This window comes from Bidens hawaiensis, unplaced genomic scaffold (assembly GCF_021521415.1).
Source record: "Bidens hawaiensis isolate Kalapana, Puna unplaced genomic scaffold, B.hawaiensis_p1.1 tig00028471_1, whole genome shotgun sequence".
NCBI classification, from domain to species: Eukaryota; Viridiplantae; Streptophyta; class Magnoliopsida; order Asterales; family Asteraceae; genus Bidens; species Bidens hawaiensis.
Genome location: NW_027494648.1, coordinates 30,247 through 54,304, shown reverse-complemented (window position 1 = coordinate 54,304; position 24,058 = coordinate 30,247). Strand labels below are relative to the sequence as shown.

The window sequence follows — 24,058 nt, the reverse complement described above, 5'->3', positions numbered from 1 at the left end:
GAGTCGTGCAGTAGGGATGAGATCGGTATCGTATCCGTATCTGTTCCCGTATCTATACCCTAAAATACCCGAACCTAAAATCAGTAAATCTGTGTACCCATTCCCGTACCCGAATTTTATGATATGGGTACGAGTACGGGTACTTTATGTACGGTACTCGCTTTGGTACCACTTTTTTTTTTTTAAAAAAAAGCTTCACTAAACTTGGTATCGATACCGGTACCTACAATCAATTATCTACAATGCCAAAACCAAAACTGTAATACCACAACCAAAAACATAATACCAACACTAAAAATGAAACAAATCAACTATAATATAAATCCATTAATGGTGGTTGTTACTAGTTACTGATTGGAAGAAGAGAAGAGAACTAGGGTTTGGTTGGTTTAATCATAGCTGTTAGTACTTAATATTTTGATTATCAATGGTTTTGAAAAGCTCGCTTGAAGCCTTGAGGATATCCGTACCCATACCTGGAAGTACACGTAGCAAAAATTAGTAAATCTGGGTACCCGTATCCGTACTGAATAGACGGGTATGGGTACAGATACAGGTATCGATGCGGGTACTAAACGTGTACGGGTACAAGCATTCGTGCAGTGTCCCAGAATCTACAAGGAACAACTGTTCTGTCTTGTGTAGTATCTGGAAAAGTCGGTATAGAACCTGCATAATATGCAGGGAAGCACGCTAACAATCTATAGCGCATTCTTTAATGCTAGTATTTGCCACTAATGAGTTGGTTTAAAGTTTCAAAACTCTCAAAACTATAGACAATAGGCAACTTGTCATTCTCGAGTACTAAGAGCATTCTCATCCAACCCCTCATATTATGTAAGAGGTGTTTTTATAATTTAGAGAGTGATTCAGGGTGTTGTGAGTGAAGAGTTTTTATATTTTAGAAAAAGTAGTGATTTTTCTGTATATTTGAAAAGTTACTGTTCATCCCCTATAATTTTTTAATATATTTTGAAAGTGATTGTGAGTGAAGGAAAGAGAAAAAGTAATGATAAAATGTATAAAATGTATTATTTAATTGAAATGAAGATAGAACGTAAAGTGAGTTTTAGTATAATTTTTGGTTTGAATATAGGGAGTGGGATGAGAATGCTCTAACTCCTTAGCTGGATCTTTATTAAAAATACAATACTTACTTTCACGTCAGGGCCTTATTATTGCACCATATATTATAAGCGGATGTATTTAAGGCCCAAGACCTCGTCCTAAAGGCTAAAACTCAACACGTTCTTATTCGGTAACACTTAACTTAAAATGCTTCCACTTCACTACTCATTACCCACTCAGACGGCCCCCAAACTCGATTGCCACATCGTGGACGTCACTGAGATGGGGGCTGGCATAACGCATCAATTATCGTTTTGAGACGCCGAACCTAAAAAATGCACTAATATCTGAAAGCTTTTTATATCATTTATGTTTCTGATGTATATCCAAATTTTTTAAAGGAAAAAGACTAAAATGTCTATTTTGACCTTCCCCATTCCAATTTAAATCAGTTTGGCTTTATTTTGTCCATAAAAATCAGGTGGTCCGTCTTGTTTTATATCAAGAAACGACCAGATTTTTAAAGCAACTTAGAAGAGATACGTGTCCATATCTAGTTGGGGCCCTAAGATATTTTGAAAAAAACCAACGGTCCACTTGGATTTTTCCGCTCGGATATTTTGCAATAAACCGATCGTTGCCTAGAAAAAAACTTCTTGAACACTTGATTTTCTTAACTTTGATATGAATATTATATTAATCTAATTAGCGTTACTCATATGTTGTTTTTCATTTATAACTTTTAACGTAAATATTATATAATATTTCAAATACAGCGCCGTGACGTGCTTATTTTATCTACGTACCGACATAAATTTTACTTGAAACGGAACCGCATCAAAATTTATATCAATCTTTTGATATAAGTTTGAACCGAAATATAGAAATAAAAATAAGCATGTCGTAACAGCATATTCAAAAATTGATATAGTTATATATATTATGAGAGTTATAAAAAAACAATATAGAAATAAAATTAATTATACTAACATAAAAATAACACCAAGTTTTGAAAGAATTCCATGGATTCATCTCAACGATTTTTTAAATTATAATGTACACACAAGTTTTCATTTTTACAATTCCATTTCATTAATGATAAAAATGAAAATATATTTTTGGTGGGAATCAAACTCACTACCTTGATTTTGAACTCACTACTTTACTTTTAAAATGATTGTAGCTTACCAACTCAACTATAATGAATTGAAATTAACCTTATTTTTTTTAATTGATATAGATACACAAGATATGTTATTATGTATATTATTAAAGTTAACTTTTTTATTTTAGTTTTTTAACCACTCGTGTATCACACGAACAATATCCTAGTTTTACATTACATTAACTCGTAATTAGTAACAAGACATGCTTAGTTTGGTAAACATGTCTAAACATCAATTATAAGATGACATCGTGGATAAAATTTGAGGAGAATCAATCTAGTTCCTTAACTTTGAACAAAGTCACATTAAGTCCCTTTTAATTTTAACTACCATAACAAATTGATGCAAGAAGTTTTGGAGCTTCTAAATAAACAACAATCGTACACAGTAAATTCAACAAATAACAAAAGTTATCGGTAGGGTTTAGGGAGGGTGTGATTTAGGCAGACCTTATCTCTAGGCTACTTTCAAAGAGACCCCCGGCTTCAAAACATGCAATATAGAAACATACATGTGCGGATGTGCCAATAGCAAAACATATAGTGATAAAGGGACATAATCAAATACAAACACATATGACGTCATAGAATCCACCTAAAATGTAGAAGAGTCTAAGTGCCTATGCTAAAGCTAAAATACAAAAGTCACATTCTCTAAAAGTAATACAAAAGTGACATTCTCTAAAAGTCCTCAACCCTAATCCTATGTCTTTATGAACTCCTATCATAGACCATGTACTTAGAGAGATGCATCTCTAGCAAATTCTGTCTAATCCGCTCATTCCCAAATCAATTTGGGTCTGCCCCACTCCTCCTCCGTTCTACAATTGAGGGTTTCCATTGTTTTAACCGGTGTTGTTACCTGCCTCCATTTCACATGTCCAAACCATCTCAATCTACCCTCTTTTATATTTTCAGATAGAGTAAAGTGCCATTTTCGTCCTTGTGGTTTGGCAAATAATCCGAATTTAGTCCAAAAGGTTTATTTTTTTGCATATGGACCCTCCACGTTTCTCAATTCTTGCCAATTGCATCCAATTCACTAACCTCGTTAAATTTAATCGTTAAGTCAGGGGTAGACATGTCTTTTCACTATTTCTTTATTATATGAGTAAAGTGCCAAAATCGTCCCTGAGGTTTGGTCATATTTACGAATTTCGTCCAAAAATATTTTTTTTCGAATAAAGAGCCATTTAACGTTAACTGAGGGGTGTTACAGTCATTTTACATATTTGTTTACATTGTTATTATTATTATTATGCTGAGCTAAACCCCTTATATGACTAAAAATAAAGAAGAATAAACAAATGGATAATATATTGGATTCAACATAGGAATCGTGAAATGTTATATATGTTAGGGATGAGCAAAATCGGTACCGATTTGGTACTGTCGATACCGATTTAGTACCGTCGGTACCAAGGTTTTAGGTTTTCGGGACCAGTACGGTACCGGTATTTATTTTACCTCAAATACTGGTACCGTCCCGGCACCGGTACCGTACCGGTACCGAACCGAACCGAACATTTTGGTATTGGTACCGGCACCAAACATTTGCGATTTTCGGGATCGGGATTTTCGGTACTGGTACCGGTCGGTACCGAGCTCATCCCTAATATATGTCATCAAACAAACACATAATAACAATAATGTAAACAAACATGTAAAAGGACAGTAACACCCATAAGTTAACGTTGAATTTAGACCGAGTTAACAATTTGGACGAATTGGCAACGGTTGGGAAAAATCGAGTGTCTACTTGCGAAAAAAAATATCTTTGGACGAAATTCGAAAATATGACCAAACCTCAGGGACGATTTTGGCACTTTACTCATATAATAAAGAAATAGTGAAAAGACATGTCTACCCCTGACTTAACGATTAAATTTAACGAGGTTAGTGATTTGGATGTAATTGGCAAGAATTGAGAAACGTGGATGTAATATGCAAAAAATAAACTTTTTAGACTATATTCGCATTATCTGACAAACCACAAGGACGGAAATGGCACTTTACTCTTTCAGATATACTAAGTTACTAACCTCACCTAGTCGTTCCCTGAAAGCCTTATTTCTTATTCGGTCCAACCTTGTGTGTTCACACATCCACCTTAGCATTCTCGTCTCCGTTACCTCCATCCACCTCATCACCTTTACTTTCACTGTTGTTCGATCACGAAATCACGAAACCTCCTTGCTTGCAGAAACCTTATAGAATTGGAAGCCTATTAATTTGGATTGATAATTGATAAATGATTAGACGGTGAAGGAACGTGGGGATTAATAAAATATATATTGAAAGGTTATTTAGGCAATTATAAACCCTAAAAGCTTGTAGATGTTTTAAACGCTATTATCAGGAGCGTTTCAATTTCGAGCTTTATCTCAAAACTTAAAAGCTTTAAGCTCTTCTAACAAAACAATACTTTTTAGATAGACAAAACAGCAAAACTAGTCCGTTATGTTTGTACGTTTTTCCAATGGTTATCCTTTCGCAAACTTAATGACAGAAAGCATCCTTTATGCTTAAAAACCATATCACGTTACGTCCTTTGGCACTAACCCCGTTAATTTTTCTCATTAAATATGGTCATGTGCAAGACACATAAGGGTAGTTTGGTAATTTTACAAGTTATTTAATCATTAAAACTAATCATAAACCTTCTTCTTTCTCAAAAAAAAACCTCTTATCTTCTTTCTCTCCATAACCACCACTACCACCACCAGCCTAACAACCACCGGTACCAGCCGACCACTGCCGCTCTTTAAACCACCACCGCCACCCACCTCTGGACCGCCACTAACCGCCGCTAGCGTGCGATTCCATCTAAACTCGAATCAATGTCAAAGTCGAATTGTTCAAATCTAAACTCAAATCAATGTCAATCTAAACTCGAATTGAAGGCTTAATGCGCATAATCCGAAGACAAGTTCGTTTCCCTAGAGTTCGTTGGGGGTTACGTTTCCGGCAACCATGATTACGGCCCGATGATAGTGCTTTGGTGGTGGTGGTGGTGGTGGCGGTGGAGGTGGGAGTCGGTGGCTGCAGTGGATGTAAAGGGTTGGCGATGGCGGCCGTGGCGGTGTAGTGACGACGAGATGTGGTGGGAGTCGGTGATGCTTGGGGTTGATAGGGAGAGAGGGAGAGAGAGTATACACAGAGATGTGGCGGGGGCTGAATGTGGCGGTTGCGGGTGGTGGGCTGTTGAAAGGTGGCCAGGTGGGTTTGAAGATAGAGAGAGGAGTTTTGGGGCGAGGTTTTTTGGACGACGGGGGGCTTGCTGTGGTGGATTTGAATGATGGTGTTAATGGTGGTGGTGGCCTTGAATTGGACAAGATGATGATGGTATTGCAGATGAATGAAAGATGTAAAGAGAGAGAGAGAGAGAGTGTCAAGAGAAAGAGGGGGGGGAGAAAGAGAGAGGATTATTTTTTAATATATTAATTTTTTATTTTAAGTAAAAAAGACTAAATTACCCTCATGTGTCTTGCACATGACTGAATTTAACGAGAAAAGTTAACTGGGTTATGACTAAAGGACATAACGTGATAGAGTTTTAAAGTGTAAAGGATGTTTTTTGTCATTAAGTTTGCGAAAGGACAACCAGTGAAAAAACCGTACAAACATGAAGGACTAGTTTTGCTATTTTGTCTTTTAGATAATAGGAGTTTTTTTTTAAAAAAACTTGTAGCTTGTAACCCCTAAAAACTTTTAAAAGGTCCTTGCAAAAGATACCCTAAATGTTACTTTGGCTTTAAGAATATGTTAAAAACAAATCATGGTAATGGTAATAAAATTTGTGGACTACAATAAAAGAAAAGGGGGGGGGGGGGGGGGGGGTTCAAAGGGTTGTAAAGTAGGTTTAAAAACTTAGCTTAAATGGAAATGTTTTGTGTTGTTTTGTTTTGTTTTTCTTTATTATGTAATTATTTATTTATTTTGTGAAAACCCCAATTAGAAGGGAGCAATGGGTATATTTACATCGTTTTTGCCGGTTGTAGCATTCTGTATTGTTGCGGTTGAGTCTCTTGACAAGAATATTCCCATTGGCTTTGTGGAACGCATAAAGGATGATTTTAATAAGAAATATTCAAGAGGCAAAGTTTCAACTACTGATGCGAAGAGCTTGAGTAAATTATTTGGGTACATAACTATCACTAATATAAAGATGTGTGTGCGCACGCTAGGAGTGTAGTGGGTTATAATGTTTTATAGTCCCATTGACTTTCGGGTGGACTATAGACCAAAAATAAAGAAGCAAATGCAATATTGTGTTTCTCATCCTGAAGAGATTGACAAGATCGTAAAGGGAAAAGCTCGGGTTTACGAAATATTGAAGTCAAAGGGGTTATGAATTATGATGGATAACACTGAGAATAGATCTTCGAAGTAACATACCTCAAGAGTCAAGAACTTTTCAGTTCAAAGATGTTCACTTTGATCATGCTCGTCGTATTTATGGTGATCATGAAACTAAGTTAAAAAAATAGAGTATGGTGTGTATAGGTCCTTGATCGTGGAGAAAAGATTGAACTGCTTGTTGATAAAACTGACAACCTTCGTAATTAGGTATGTGGAACACAAACGATCTTTTTTGTTTAAGACTCGTTGCTTTTATTGTTTACATGATTAAGACACTGCCAAATAAAAAAATCATGGTATACACGTGTATAAACCCTATTTCTTGTAGCGGCTGCTTAGGGGGACAAAATCATAAAACAGAGACCAAAAAACTAGATTATTATTGCAATAATAATAAAACAGAGTGTGATCAGATAAAATTTCAATTTTAAGTAGAGAACTCTAAAAACCTTATAAACATTATGCTTGAAAGATAATCTAATGTAGTGAAAAAGATAAAAAGAGGCGGTTAAGCATCACATTTGAAGCAATAGGTACAAGTATTAATGTGGTTTTTGCATTTCCTACTTAAAATTGGTTATATATTGAATGTCTTCATAATAGACCCAAGTCGCGAGTATTCTCTCAATCTGCAATCGAGGTTTGAAGTTCACCGAATACCTCCTTGGGGCACATGTTCTTTACATAACTAGTTTTAAGCAGAATACAAAGAAACACACAATCATTTATACTTTTTGATTTAAATTGTAACGTCACCTCCTATCACTCTCAAAACTATCGTATATGTCAGCAATATGTACAAGTGTATTATATAGTATAAGAGTCCTCCATATTAGCTACTTATTTATTCATTTTATAAACTTTTGATCTCCCACAGGTCTTTCAAACGTTTGAATACATTTTATAATTACACGCTATAAATGACCAATTCTCTAACGCGGTTTGCAATCAATATACACACACTTCTTACACTCACGAAGGTCGATTATTGGTAAATACACACCATTCGTCTCAACAACTATTGAGTTTTAGGCTCACAAACATACCTTCAACATCAATCAACAAGCTAGTTGATCTCTATATGTTGATATCTCTTCAAACACGGGTAGTCTTCTTGACCGCAATGGAGTCCATTGGTTCATCAACTGGTCAAGCCCCTCAATGAAAGCATCCTCCAAAGTCACTAGCCCATGGCTAGGACTGGCTTGCAGCTGAGCTAACCGCCATGGCTCTAACTCCTTAACCAGTTCCTTTGTTCGGTTCATTAACTTAGGGTCGTTAGACCCCAAATATCTTCCTTGCAACACGTCTTCAAGAATCGTGTTGGCCTCTTCATATTTACCTTGTTTGACTAAACAAAGGCACAAGTTGCAAGCTTTATTAGCATCCGGGTCTATCTCTTGAGCTTTTTCGGTATACAACTTCTGCTGATGGGAAATTATTTAGCTGCAAATATGCCCATCCTAAGTTACCCTGCATTGCATTCGTTTCAAAGGGTATATTAGGAAGTTTCACTCCCGGTTTATGACACATTGATTATTACAAATGATTAATTTGAATGCAGTATCTTGTTTGTTATTACCAGTATCCTTGAAGTTTCTTGCTTGATTGTGACCTGGAATTTTCTTCCATGTGAGCGTGCGGTTTTGGTTGGTTTTCCATTGAAAGTTTCTCCTTGATATATCATTCGAAGCTTCTGCTTCAAAAGCGCGATTTGCTCCTCTATTTTCCCACATTTCTACAAACCCAAAAAAGGCTCATTTTACTAACTGATGAACAAAAAAAATCTACATAACTTGACTCAGTTTGAGGTCAAACAATTGTTTCTCAACAGTGACAATGGGTTCTAGATGGGTCAAAACAGGTTCAGGTAGACCCAACACACTTTTTGTCCAAAATTTTCAAATAACATGAATTTGTAAAATGCCAAAGAGTGTATAAATACAAGCATAAAACATGGTTTAATTGTGTATGACAACTGAATATTAAAATAACTATATGACATAGTGTATGACAACTTATGAGTAGGATGTCAATCGTGTCAGGTTGAGCCCGAACATGATACGTATATTTATTCGTGCCGAAACATCAACCCTAACCAAACATACTTAAAAATTATATAACTCGAACATGACCATTTAACCCATTTATCTAAACGAGTCATACATGTTTGCGGGTTGTAAATGGGTTATATCAAGTTGTAAATGTAATGGTTTAAAGTTTAAACTGGTTAGCAGATCGACATGTTTAATTAAACATGCTAACTATCTAACTTAACGGGTTAACCAGGTCAACCAGCACACGACCTATTTAATTAAACAAGTTAACCTAAACACGGTGTGTTTAAATAACAAGTCAACTGCTCACGACCCTTTATTAATTGGATTGAAATTAAAAACTGATTTTGTGTCGTGTTTCATGTCATGTCAGAAACTGCTAGTCTTTAGTCACCTTGTATAAGTCGATTAGGACATTGTCTAATGATTCCTGAGCTTGTTTAGAACAACGGTCTCTAAACGATTTAATAAGTTCGATGGCTTCTTCGGCTCGATCTTGTTGTTTCATAACCACTGCCAAATCTTTTAGGGCACTATCAACTCTATCTCCGGCATTTATAGCTTTCCAAAACATGACTATAGCCCCATCCGGATCCTTTTCTACAAGCTGACATAAGTGAAACAAACCCTTGTCAAATTTATATTATAAGCACTTAAGTCATAATTTACTATAAACGATTCATTATCAAGTGTTGTTAGAGGTGAGACCAATAATATGTTACATTGTTGCATGGCCAAATGAAGGGAAAAACAGGCACGTGGACCATTTGGGTTGGCCGCCAAATTAATAAATCACAGTCTGAAGGGTGGTAGGGACTAAGGATGAGCAAAATCACCGGTATCGAAATCGGTACCAAAGTTTTGAGTTTCGATATCGATACGGTACGGGATGTTACCAGTATGTTCAGAATTTTACTTTAAATACCGGTACCAGTACCGATACCGAACCGAATATTTCGATACGGATACCAAGAATTTACGATTTTCAGGATTGGGATTTTTGGTATCGGTGCAGTAACGATTTCATCCTAAGATGGACCATAGCATGTTATACCATGAGTACATGACCATATCTAATATTTTTTTTTTCAATATTAAAATAAAGTTTTTTTAACATTTAAAAAAAAGGTTTTATGGTTATCAAAGTTGGATCCCCACCTATTATACTATTTATTGAAGGAAAATTGAGTGCTACATTTATTTTGGTGAGGTCCAATCAACAACGTAGAAGTCATTAAGTTTCTTTCTTTTCTTTTTTTCAATATTTTGAAATATGTTTTAGTATTTAATATTTGAAAGTAGCAAAGATATAAAATCATGGAAGTTGTGGTGGTAATGTAGTATTGTGGTGAATCGCATATCGCAAGTTCAATCCTACTGATAGCCTTTTTTTTCTTGGTTCAATTTTTTGTTTTTGTTTTTGTTTTTTTTAAATAGAAATAAATTTTTGTATTTATAGATTTCTTACTAAATTAAATAATAGAAAAGGTGGTGTGGTGGTAAAACTATTATAACGTACTATGTTTTATGTGTATTTGAATCGTGTAACCGGTGCGATTGTTGCAAGGTAGGAAATAGACGATAAGCGTTGGTGTTAAACGTACACCAAATTGTCCAGCTAAACGTAGCACCATAAATGGAAGGAACTTTTGTAACAATTAATAAATCGCACCCACTGCCTAGCTAAACAAAGAAACAACTATAACATATGTACACTAGCGCAACCGCCCACCTAACTAAACAGAGAAACAACCATAACAAAGGTATACCTCACATCTAGTTGAATATAACTATATCCGTGCATCTCACGAGAAATGGGAAAAAAATTGATTTTTTTATGTTAATGTTATGTACAAAAAATTGATTGGTAGAGGTATTGATCCGGTGCAACACCAAGGTCCGATCGAGGTGGAGTTGGAGAAGACCATTGAGTTGAGTAAGGCGTTAGATGTTAAGAATTTGCAAGATTTTGTTTCTAATGTTAAAGAGGTTCTTGTTTCCGAAGGCTATCAAGAAGGTGTTCAATGAATGTTTTTTCTCTGAACATTCGTGGGTTAGGGAGTTCTAGCAAAGCCGATTGGATTCGAGGTCTTCGAGTCCATCATGAGGTTAGTTTTATTGTTTTACAAGAGTCGCAATTTGTTTCCTTGGAATCTGTGGATGTGGGACGGTTTTGGGGTTATGGTGAGTATTCATTTGATTGGGTTCCTTCGTCTGGAAGGTCGGGTGGGTTATTATCGATCTGGGATTCCCAAGTCTTTCGTATGGAAAGGGTGGTCAAGAATAATAATTGGCTTCTAGTTTCGGGCACTGTGAAAGGAAAGAGTAGCTTGTTTCATATTCTCAATGTTTATTCTCCTCAAAATCTAGTTACTAAACGAGCTCTTTGGAGGGAAATTCGTGATTTGATCGGGGAGGGTAATGGGAGGTGGATTGTGGCAGGAGATTTTAACTCGGTTCGGTGTGCCGAGGATAGGCGGAATTCTTTGTTTAATGTGGGTGAGGCCAATGAGTTTAACGATTTCATTGATGATTCGAATCTTCACGAGTACTCCTTGAAAGGGAGGCGTTTTACTTTTGTTGCAGGAAATAAATTAAGCCGTATTGACAGAATCTTCGTTAATTGGGATTTCTTTATGGAATGGCCGTGTGCGGAGTATATTGCTCTCGAAAGGAATAAGCCGGTCATAGTCCGTTGGTTTTGAAAATTGGTTCTTCCAAGAACTATGGTCCCAAACCGTTTAGGTTTTTCAATTCATGGCTTGGTAGAGAGGATTTTGGGACGTTGGTTAAGAAGACGCTTGTTGATGGCTCGTTTCATGGTTCTCCGGACGCGAGATTGTTGTACAAATTTAAAGCTTTGCGTGTTGCTATCTCTAGATGGGCGATCGATTGTAAAGCCAAAGAAAAGGAGGAAATGGTTTTATTGGAGCAAGAGTTGCGTGATTTGGACCAAACCATGGAGGTTCGGGATTTGTTGGAAGAAGAGACATGGTCTTTAAGCGAAATTAAAAGACGGCTAGGCGAGTTGGATAATCATTATTACCGGGATTTGAAGCAAAAGGCTCGGTGTAATTGGGCGATTCATGGAGACGAAAATTCTCGATTTTTTCACGGTTTTATTAATAAACGTAAAGCTTCAAATTATTTTCCGGGTTTGGAAGTGAATGGGGTGTGGGAAACAAACCCGGTTCTCATTAAAAAGGAAGTTTTGTGTTTCTTTGCTGGTAAGTTTAAAGAATCTATTACACATCAGCCTCGGTTGATTCGATATGGGTTTTCGGTCTTGTCTTCGGTGGAGGCGGATTTTTTGATCAGTGATTTTTCCGTGCATGAGATAAAGAAGGCGGTTTTTGAATGCGGTAGTGACAAAGCTCCTGGGCCGGACGGTTTTAATTTTAGGTTCATTCGGTTTTTTTGGGAGTTGTTCGAGAATGATTTTGCGGATATTCTTGATCATTTTCATAGTGTTAAAAGTTTTTGCTCGGGGGTTGGATCGTCTTTTATCACCTTAATTCCTAAGGTAAACAATCCGTCATCTTTGGGGGATTTTAGACCGATAAGTCTCATTGGTTGTATTTTAAAGACTGTGTCGAAGGTGTTAGTGAATCGACTCAAAACGGTTATGAATAAGATTGTCTCAGAGCATCAGTCGGCTTTCTTATCCGGGAGATATATTCTTGATGGCCCTTTGGTGGCTAATGAGGTTATTGCTTGGGCTAAGAAAAGAGAGAGAAGAATTTTATGTTCAAGATTGACTTCGATAAAGCCTATGATAATGTGAATTGGGATTTATTGTTGTCGGTTCTTTCTCAGATGGGTTTTCCTTCGGTCTGGTGTGATTGGATTAGTGGTATTTTGTTGGCGACTAGATCATCTGTTCTTGTTAATGGATCTCCTACATTCGAATTTGGGTGTCATAAAGGCATTCGTCAAGGTGACCCGCTATCGCCTTTTCTTTTTATTATTCTGATGGAGGCTTTTTCAGGTATGTTGAAACAAGCCTGTGATATAGGTGCGTTTCATGGTATTACTCTTCCTAATGAAGGTCCTACTTTATCCCATCTTTTTTATGCGGATGATGCTATGATTATGGGAGAATGGTCTTCTTTTAATTTTGATAACTTGAAGCGTATTCTTCGCATATTTTACTTGTGTTCGGGGCTAAAGATTAATCTTCATAAATCAGTGTTATTTGGAGTAGGTGTAGAAGATGGTGAGATCGATATCCAAGCTGGTTTCATGGGTTGTAAGCCGGGTAGAATCCCGTTTTCTTATCTAGGGATTATGGTTGGCGCTAACATGAATAGGGTGGTTAATTGGGAACCGGTTGTGTCCAAGTTCAAGAAGAGGCTTTCTAAATGGAAAGTTAATTCGTTATCTATTGCCGGTCGGTTAACCCTTATTAAATCGGTGCTGGATAGTCTTCCCACTTATTATTTTTCGCTTTTTAAGGCACCCAAGAAGGTTACCAATGATTTAGAAGCTTTGATGAGAAGGTTCTTATGGGGCGGTTCGGATGAAGTGAGGAAGATGTCATGGGTGGCTTGGGAGGTAGTCACCAAACCTATAAAAGAAGGGGGTTTAGGTATCGCTCGTTTAGAGGTTAATAATCAAGCGCTGATTACTAAATGGCTTGGGAGATTTCTAAACGATCATCACGCAATGTGGAGAAGAGTAGTGTTGTCTATTCACGGGTCCTCGCGCGGTTGGGGGCTTGCTCCGGTTAATAATGGGGTTCCCGGGGTTTGGAAGAATTGTGTTACGTTTTGGAACAAATTTAAGGTTGATGGTGTGGGTTTTAATAGAATGATCCGGGCCACAGTTGGGAATGGTCGCCAAGTTCGGTTTTGGATGGATTTGTGGTTGGGTTCGGCGCCGATTATGGACAAGTATCCGTCCTTATATGCGGTAGAAAAACATAAAAATGTCTTGTTAGCAGATCGGTTGTGGTCACTGGATCCTCTCGTCGCATTGTGTGGGATTGGCTTAGAGTTCCTTGCTCCTAATAGGAGGTGATCGAGAAGCAAGAGTTGGAAGATCTCCTTCAAGGGGTGGTGATGGTTGACCGTGAAGATTCATGGTCTTGGGCGGTTGGTAGCTGCAAAGAGTTCGAGGTTTCGTCGATTAAAAGATGGATGGTGCGGTCCGTTGTGGATGCTGGGAGTTTCGGTTTTCAATGGAGCGATTGGGTCCCGAAAAAATGTAATATTTTTATGTGGAGGGCCGTTCTGGATTGTCTTCCAACCAAGGAGGCTTTAGCTAGACGTCATTTGCATTGTGATGATCATAGTTTGCGCTTTATGTGAGAGTAATGAGGAATCGCTCGAGCACTTGTTAACCGGGTGTTTCATTTCTATGGCCGTTTTGAAATGCGATTGGTTCATGGTGCAACATCCCTAGATCTTTTGTTTTCCATGTTAATGATTTGGTGGAAGTGCATAAGGTTAGTGGTGCGACGGGGGAACAAGAGATTGATTATTCATGGCATTGTCATCATTACTTGCTGGAGGATTTGGCGGGCTAGGAATGAAAAGATTTTTTCGGGCAAGAACACTAAGGTGGTAGAAATGGTTGCGGATATAAAATCTTTGGGTTTTCTTTGGTACAAAAATAGATCTAAGATAGGGGTAGTGGATTGGAAAAGATGGTGTTTATTTGATGTAACGTGATTGTTGTTTTTGGTTTTTGGCTTTCGGCGTCTTTCTCCGTCTTGGTGATAATCGTTGGTTGTGTTTGTTTTTAATGAAAGTCAATTTTCAAAAAAAAAATGTACAAAATCAACCTCCCATGTGGGATATGGTACTTGGCACCTATCTAGATGTGACCCACAAATATTACATTATTACCTAGTGTCACTAAACATCACAATTACGTCATAAATTATATTAACTACTATTTATTGCATAGTACAAAATAACAAACATATAGGGTACTATGTTTGACAAATTGTGGCTTATAGCAATAGGTGTTGTAGCTTATTTGTATTTGTAATTATTGTATAGCATGTTTGATATAGTAGCTTTTATTTGTATAGAAATATACATAAAAAATGATTAAGAAAAACTAAAAAAGAATTAATTTATCTTCTATTAAGAGAAGACGATATGAAATTTGTCTACGACATCAAATAATTAAGCTGTGAAGTCTACATCACTAAAATATAGCTTAGTCCAAGTGTAATGGACGACAATTATGGGCGACAAAGGTTGAGAACCCCCCCCCCCCCCCCCCCCCCCCCCCCCGACGATAAGAGGGGGTGACATGTATTCGTCGCCGGGTATTTTTTTGGTTTAATATTATTATATTTAGTATTTGTGTGCAATATATATATATATATATATATATATATATATATATATATATATGATTTGATGAGGCTACAACATCATTACACCCCTAAAATAAAAATCGTCCATCTGCTGACGTGACGTCACGTGTTGAAAATCACCCCCATTTTGTCCACCACACATGGCCTTACATGTAGTTTTTTAAACCATTAGACCGCCAAGAATAGTAAACTATGGAAATCAAGGATGATATAGCTCCTATGGATACTGCTATAATGTTTGGTGATGTATTAGGTAATTATAAGCGGTCTACAAGTCAACCCAAATGTATAAGATGTTAAAAGTATTCCCAGTCTGTTCTCTACACTATATCCATAGATATCATATAATTATATTAAAAAACACCGTATTTTCTCTCTTCTGTCTAAATTAAATAATATTTTTTATACCTTTATCATCATATTTTCTCTATCTTTCATTCACAACCACTTTATGAAAATATTAAAAAATTATATAGTATTTACAATGAAACCTCAAATTTAACTTTCCCATATAAATTTTCTCTCTACTCTACTCTACTCTACTCACAACCACCCATAACCATATCATATAATTAAGCAATTGATTATTTTATTTGACCTAAAAAAACAGTAATCAACTGAGTTCTTATTCGTTTGTGCAATAATTAAAGTTTATCATCGTTAACTAAAATTAAAATTAATAAACTAAAATAGTTGGATCAAAAGAAAACATTGAATGTTCCTCTATAATAGTGTATATAATAATCATTCATAGATTGAAAAAAATAAAAAGCTCGAAATGAGCCGAGCCCGAGCATCAAATAAAGCTCGAACCTTGTATGGAAGATCGTTTAGGCTTGTCAAACTTAACAAGCCTAGTATATTTTTTAGTTTTAAATCTTTTAGACTTCTATGTATTAAACTCACCCTATACAATTGACTAACTGACGAACTGAGCTTGAGCTTGAGCTTGAGCTTGAAAAACAAGTCACGAGCCTCTTGCAACTTAAAACGAGCGAGCACGAGTCGACTTGTTTGCACCTCTAAATTCTCAATTAATTAACACGTACTGAATGATCCAAAAATAGAATAAGCAATTATGTAACTACAGTAGTGTCAATAATAAATTAATAACAAGTTTGAAAATTAATAATCGAGTAACTGATTATATGAGTTTAAACGAAAACTATAATCAATAAGCAGATTATCATCAATTCATCATCATTAACTAAAATTTACAATTAGATCAGACAAACAAACGAATCATCCTAACTCGATTGTATCGGTTTTCACGATTAACACTTAACACAGGTGTAATCATATCATATATTCAAAACTCATTCAAATTACACCGATAAACAACAGATTGTTCATACTCTATCCATAATTTATATTAAAAATACGAAAGTAGATCAAGATGAAATAGGAACCTGAAGATGCTTAGCTCTAACATACGGACTATCACCGGACGGAAGCTTGTGAAGCACGTGATACGCAACATCAACGGTTAATTCTTCTCTTTTTGCGTTCTTCATTTTCATTTGTGTGCAAAAAACGGTTGAGAGAGAATTTGAGCTGTAGGTTGGTTTTCAATGGTGGAGATGATAATAAAGTGGGGACAATGAATGTGGACGAGAATGAGGGTAGGTTCGTTGAATTTGGTTGGTTGAATTGGCTATGGGGAGCAGACTTATTTATTCGCCGCGCGCATCACTGTCAACAACAAAACTAATTTCTATTTATTTTTGGTTTATTGGATTTTAATAATCATGGTTGACAGGTATTCGCCGATAATAATCCATATACATTTTATCAACGCTGACGGTCTCAAATTTAAAAAAGTTGGCCCTCAATGGTCCCCCGTTAAAAATGACCTAACGGAGTTATACTTTTTTCCGAATTTCAAACTATTGTTTTAGGGCTTTTGCTCGGAAATAGGAAGCGAGTCGATTGATGTAAAACTTAGCTCGAAACGGTGATCCAAACAACTTGATTTTTGTTAATTGTAAGTTCAAACAACCGAATTGAAGCATTGTTTCGTCATTTTGGAGAACCGTTTCGAACGAAGCTTTATATCAATCGACTCGTATCCTCCTTCCGATCAAAAACCCTAAAACCTTAGTTTGAAATTCGTTAAAAAGTAACGTCGTTAGGTCATTTTTAACGGGGGCCCATTGGGGGCCAAATTTTTTAATTTTGGACCGCCAGCGGTGATAAAATAAATAGGGATTATTATCGGCCAATATCAGTCAATAAGGATTATTAAAATCCAATAAACCTTTATTTTTACTATTTTTTTTTACTTATTGTTTTGTTAGTTGATTGGATTGTGGCTAGCCCTGTAAATAAACCGAACGTTCGGTAAAATGTTCATAAATCGTTCAGCGGGATGTTCATTTATTTAATAAACGAACCATATGAACAAAATTTGTGTTTGTTTAATTAAGCGAACAAACATAAACACATGTTCCGTTCATTCATTTATGTTCGTCTATGTTTGTTTATTTATGCTTGTTTACGTATTAATAGAAAATAACTAAATATTATCTGGATTAGTAATCTAATTAAAGGTTTTATATTTGTCAATTATGTGTTCATTTAAGAGTTTTTATTTATGTTTGTTTGTTTGTTTTTATTAACATATGTTCATTTGTGTTCGTTTATTGTTTAGTTATGTTCGTTTATAATTTAAACAAACGAACACAATTGTTCATATCTTAATAAACGAATATGAACATTAAATATTTTTTGGATTTAGTGTTCATTTAAAGTTAAATGAATTTGTTTGTTTATTGTTTAGTTATGTTCGTTTATAATTTAAACAAACGAACACAAATGTTCATTTTTTAATAAACGAACATGAACATTAAATATTTGTTGGATTGAGTGTTCATGTAAAGTTAAATGAATGAACACGAACATGCCCTTGTTCGTGTTCATTCAATTCGTTTACAGTCTTTCATTATTCACATTGATGAATACATCCGTCTCTATCTCTAGACTCTGCCGATTTTACTTGTGTTCATGAACCATCTGTGAACACATTCATTTCCTTAATAAACGGACACAAACATAAAATCTCGTTTGGTAAGTAGTACGAACATGAACAAGACCTTGTTCAAGTTCGTTCGATTCGTTTACAGCCCTAATTTGTGGCATAAGGGTAGGAGGCTTGGGTTATCTAGTGGAGACCAAAGTTTGATTCTCGCTTGTTTCATTTTGAGTGGATATTGGTAATGAAGGATTTGAGCTAAGCATTGTGCAAAGGTTGTCAATTCTAACCCTAAGCCCACTCGGATTTCCGTACCATCGTGTGTTACGCCAAATAGTTATGCTATTGTGGTGGCACAACAATTATCAAGTGGCAGCCGTCGGTATGGTCTCCCAGACGAACGTCCAAGCCAAACTCTAAAAGCCAGTGTGGGCCCGATTAAGACAGCATAGTTTGGCCAGATTGAGTCAGCATGCTCTCCAAATTCCGGGAGTGCGGTGGCCTAACAAAAAAGAAAATCGTCGTTCAAAAAAAAGCAAAAGTTCGGTTACCCAAGGTATAACATAATAGCAAAAATCGACCCCCCATATGTCTGTGATCACAGACAGCACTGGGTGGTCCATCGTCTCCTGTTTTATGGAAACCCCTTGCCTAAACACACAATACCTTAAAACCCGGTTGAGATAGGATTTGAACTTGGGACTTTACATTCTCCAGCCCATATCTCTATTTCTCCTCCGATACCAGTTGAGCTAAATCTTCTTTACGAATAATATTGAAGTGATTTCATGTTTGGGAATCGTATTATTATTTGTATCCGTTATTGTATGTATATTATTTATCTACAGATGAAGGATTAATATATCCTAATCATAGAAAACGTAACAAGGTTATTGATCAGTAAGATTAAAAGAATTAAAGAATTAATAAATTATATTATCAAAGCATGCTATTTAATTGAACCCTACAATTATGCACCTTTTTTCAAGTTTGCGTATTTCTTAAACGTTAATAATCTTTTTTTCAAGGTTATTGATCAGTAAGATTAAAAGAATTAAAGAATTAATAAACGTTTGGCGGGTGTGGGGGTCGGGTTTTATTCGGGTAATCCCTCAATAGGTGGACCGCTAGGGGCTCCGTCTGTCCGGACTCGTGGCCGACTCGGGCTACCTTTATCCATTGGGAGCCGCATACGGAGTACCCGGCGTTACTTAGTTGGTCGTTCTAAACCAAAAAAAAGAATTAATAAACGTTAATAATTGAACCCTACAATTATGCAACACAAAATGAAGTACCATATTGTTTGTACATTAAGTATTGACTTTTCTTAAAACCGAGTGTATTTAATGTGTATAACTAGGCGGTGACAATCTTGACACAAAACATGTCAAATAGGTCAACATGGATTAATTTGAAAATCATATGGGTTGGTTTAGGTTAACTTCTTTTTTTCGAACGGCAAATTTCATTAAAACAGCTAGCAAGAAGCTAGAAACTGAACAAAAGAAAACAAGATTACAACATTACAACATAAATTACACCAATCTTTCCACAACAAATTTTTGAAAAGATGACTTCGTTTCTAGTCTTCCAAATGCACCAACACGCTGTAAGAATGATCCCGTATAAAACCTTGTTTTTCTGAGTCCCCAAATTGCTAATTTCATAATAGCGTAGCAAGTCGCGCATCGAAAAAGCATAAATGGGAGGAATGTGACACTAATTGCTAACAAATTGCCAAAATAATGTGGCAAAATAACAAGAAGAGAGGAGATGATCACTCGTTTCTTCGTATTCTCCACATAATCTACAAGTCACCGAACCCACCTCAATGTTTCTTTTGGATAAAGCCACGAGGGTCGATAGTCTATCCATTTCCGCCTTCCAAGCGTGAATGTTTACTTTTTTAGGTTAACTATTTTAAATTTTTAACTAAAAGGGTCAAACTGCGTCATTTAAAATTACACCCTTTTATTTTCGGATGAAAATAGGTCGACAAATTTAAAGAAATTGTGTGACATTTGTCAATTTCAGGTTATTTTATACTTGTATTCTTAATGTAAACTCGACCCGTTTTGTATCCCGAACCTTTCGATATTATCAAAATGATGAATTTTATGTTACATATTTGTTTTATAGTTGTTGGATCTAAAAAAACACCCTTTTCGGTTCTTAAAATGCCCCGAAAACGCTCAAAACGAACTCCAAGGACTAAAACTACCAAAATGGAGACTTAAAGGACCCATTTGTAGTTTGTGCTTTCTTGGTTCTATAACCAACCCATTTTCATGCAACACCCTTTATGAAAGACCCATTCAACTTACCCTATATATACACACCCATCTTCTTCATTTGTGCTTGCTCATTTCCTCATTTCTCTCTCAAATTCTTGAATTATAAGGTTGTTCTTCATAAGCTAATCTTTCATTTTAACTAACTTCTCAATACTTAATCTTGATGTTACAACATATATATAATATACACTCCTTGTTTACCTTCGGTCTTTCATTTCTCCGGTCTCGGCCGGTTGAAATGTCGGGCTAGTAAGGCAAGGTTACATGGAGGACTTTGTAGTCCTTGTTTATATATTTAACAAATCTAACCATATAACTTGTTATACTTGCTTAACTTCTGCATATTTTAGTTAATTGTTCATATTTGTCAAGTTCCATGGTATTGGGTATGTGGTGACTAGCCTCGGTTTCATCCCGAGTTGAGAACCGAACCAAAAACCGAACTTTTGTGTAAAAGTTTTATTGTTAACTTTTTGAATGTAAAAACTTGAGTATTATTATTTATAAGTTATTTTACAAGTTCCATGGTAATTGGGTATGTGGTAACCATCCTCGGTCTTATTCCGAGTCAAGGACCGAACCAAAAAAACCGAACTAAACCGAGTTCCCTCGCTTAAGACACACAAGTGTGTTTTTAGCCACCAAAACTCATATTTTTCTTCAAGATTATATTTTAAATCAATTTTAGTTAATTTCTAAACATACTTGGCATGTCGGTAACCAACTTGATCTTATAACAAGTTCGGACCGATAAAGTCGTATACTCGCTTAACGAACGTTAAGGTTCTTCACAATAGAACTACATACTTGGTTAAGTCTATTTTGATTTTTATGGAGTTATCTCATAACATTTATTATTTTGGGAAGTTAACTTTGAGCTTGGTCAATTATCAAGTCTCGAACCGACAAACCCGAACACTCGTTTAAACCTCGTTTTGGTATTCTTATAACCAAGGGTTTTGCAATATTGCATTTTAACCCACATTATTACTTAACATAGGTTGAGTAAAAAAAAAGAAAAAAAATGAATAGAATACCGAGACCCGGTTTCGAGTAAACTTATTTTACAAAACTCGTTTCTTTAATTTCTCAAATATTTACATTTTAAATCCTAAACTTTATTTATTTACTTTATTTGTCATGTATTTTATTTTAAACCCTTCCAAGACTACCTACTAACACAAGACCCATTTAATATAGGTCTTGCTCGTTAAACCGATCTCTCCGATTATTCACGACACTATCTTTCAAGTTACTTATTAATGTGAGTACTTTTTCATCCCCCGTTTTCCATCTTCCATTTTGGGGTGCATACTTATTCAAATTCAAATGATTTATACTTGAGTCTTAAACCACAACACTTATTGTATATGTTTACTTAAATAAATGCTCGATTTGGTGTTATATGCTTTACATGATTATGTGCAAATTCTTGAATGCTAAGGAGGGTAGCCTCTTGAATGCTAAGGCGGGTAGCCTCATCAAAGTATGATCATACGTTAATTCCGAGTATATATGGTATCCCCATATAGAAAGGTGTCGTCAATGTATTCCTATTGACGATTTCATTATTGTCGTCAATGTATTCTTATTGACGGTTTTATTATCTAAATTGTTGCTACTATTTATTGTTTTCATATACTAGTTGTGGATTTCATACTATATACTTATTGTCCAAAACTATGAAAATTGCTCACCAACCTTTGTGTTAACAAACTCTATTTTATGCAATGTTACAGGTTTGATGTTAGCTTGATTGGATTACTTGAAGAAACTTATCATCTTGGATTTAGGATATTAGAAAATGAAAGAACAAGTTATTTGTTTATCTATCTATTTGGCATTTTGTATGAACAATTATTGTGTTATTTATGATGATATGGATTTAAATGAGTTGTTTAAATATTGTAACTTTATAGTGTCGTTGTGCAATGAGCAATCATGTCGCGCCTCGACGTTTCCGCCTTCATTAGTCGGGGTGTGACAATTGGTCGATGTGAGTTAGTGTCACAAGGAAATGTGGCAGGTTCAGGTCGGACAGGTTTCGGCACAAAACGAGTTTTAGATTAGAACGAGTTCGGTTTAGATTTTGGCTCAAAACAGGTTGCGAGCTGATATGAGTTTTCGCACGGGATGAGTTCGGTTCTGTTTTGGTTTCGTTTTCATTGATTTTCCAGTTTCAGCTCATTTGTCGAGTTTTTATTTCTTCTTTTTTTTGGTGGAACGAGGATAACAGATAAAACATTTTAGTTTTTTTTCCTTTCTTTTTGTTTTTGATTTATATTTTAAATTATGAACTTTTTATTGTTATTTTTGAATATTTTTTTAGGGGTTTTTCGATCCGAATAGAAATCCCCTCAAAGAAATAATAAAAAATAATAACGTAAAATATAAATAAAAACAAAAATCTAAAAGAAATTAAAACGTCTTTGCTGTTATCCTCGTTAAAAAAACGAAACCCGTTCCGACCCAAACAAAAACAACCCTTTTTTAAATTGATCTGTTCTGACCCAAAACCCATTCCAACCGAAATCTGTTTCGACCCATTACTCGTTCGACCCAACCCAACCCAACCCAACCCATTTGTCACCCCTACGTATAACGTGCATAATTATGAAAATAAGTTGCGTAAGTATGTACTTACATAATTTTCATACAAGTTGCGTGATCATATACCCTTGCTATAAAGACGTGTTGTCTCCTGATGATTTTGTAAGCTTTGTAAAAAGAACCATTTATACATTAACTTGATCATCATGTATAAGATTGAACTTTGTATATTTATAATAAACAAAGGTCTCAGGGCTATTTATTTAAGAAGCTTCAAAAATATTTGTAACACCACTTTCTCCTCTTAACAATATGATGAACGAGAGTTGTTTTGTAAGTTTTTCTAAAATACATATAATATTTGATTTATCGTACATAAATATATATTAAAATACATAGTTAGACAAAAAAAAGTACAATAACTAAAATGAGAATTAGCCACTTTTGGTTGTTTTCTTGAATGATCAATCAAGATATTTATTAGGAAAAAAAAACCCAGCAAGTTGCTAACTATAAGTTCTTGGCATTAAGAGCTTATTTGGTTTGAGTATTAGAACAGTAGAAAGAATAAATGAACATAAAAGGGATCTCTGGTTATTATTTTATTATATGTTTCTTTATAATTCCATGAAGCATAACTTCGTAGCATCTAAGAGCATCTCCACCTGGAGCAAAATGAAAGGTTTGTCTTAACGTGGACCGGAGCAAATGGAGCAACAGTTGTTTTTACCTGTGGAGGAAAACGGAGGGAAGGGTATTTGTCTGAGAATACAAACATAGGAGATGGAGTTTGAAATGAGCCCACTTGTAGACTATAATCAAGGATATTATCTTGCAGATGGAATCTATCCGGAATGGTCGACACTTGTGAAAAGCTTCAAGTATCCACACACTGATGAAGCGGAAGCTTTCAAAAAACATCATGAGTCAGCAAGAAAGGATGTGGAGAGGGCGTTTAGGGTCCTCCAAAGTCGATGGCATATTATAAAAGGCCATGCAAGGATTTGGAGCATAAAAACAATTTCTTATATTATGTTTGCATGCATTATATTGCACAACGTGATTGTGCATGATGAGGGGGAATTTGTAACTAACTGGACCGATGAGGTAGAAGTGGATGTGCAGCTGTCAATATCTGGACCGTCTGAAGCTTTTGCACAACGTATGGAGAGGTACAAACATTTGCGTAATAAGGATGTCCACCATATCCTCCGACATGATTTAGTACAACATATCTGTGCTAATATGCAGTTACCATAG

The 24,058-nt window shown here is 35.7% G+C and overlaps 1 protein-coding gene and 1 pseudogene across 2 annotated transcripts; one reads left to right on the top strand and one right to left on the bottom strand.

Annotated features, from left to right (window-relative positions):
• Positions 1–7,463: 7,463 nt before the first annotated feature.
• On the bottom strand, positions 7,464–16,497 carry LOC143577139 (protein SULFUR DEFICIENCY-INDUCED 2-like; annotated as a pseudogene). The gene is made up of 4 exons (XR_013143066.1): positions 16,393–16,497; positions 9,047–9,259; positions 8,178–8,333; positions 7,464–8,068 (listed from the first exon to the last, which is right to left on the bottom strand). The product of XR_013143066.1 is annotated as a protein SULFUR DEFICIENCY-INDUCED 2-like (transcript).
• Positions 16,498–23,581: 7,084 nt separating this feature from the next.
• LOC143577131 (uncharacterized) lies at positions 23,582–24,058 on the top strand. Its single transcript, XM_077061055.1, has one exon. It carries the CDS (start codon positions 23,582–23,584, stop codon positions 24,056–24,058), a length of 477 nt encoding a protein of 158 aa, XP_076917170.1.

Bases quoted from the DNA above. Each gene is read 5' to 3' on its own strand.
- LOC143577131 (XM_077061055.1), top strand. From the start codon at position 23,582: ATGGAGTTTGAAATGAGCCCACTTGTAGACTATAATCAAGGATATTAT.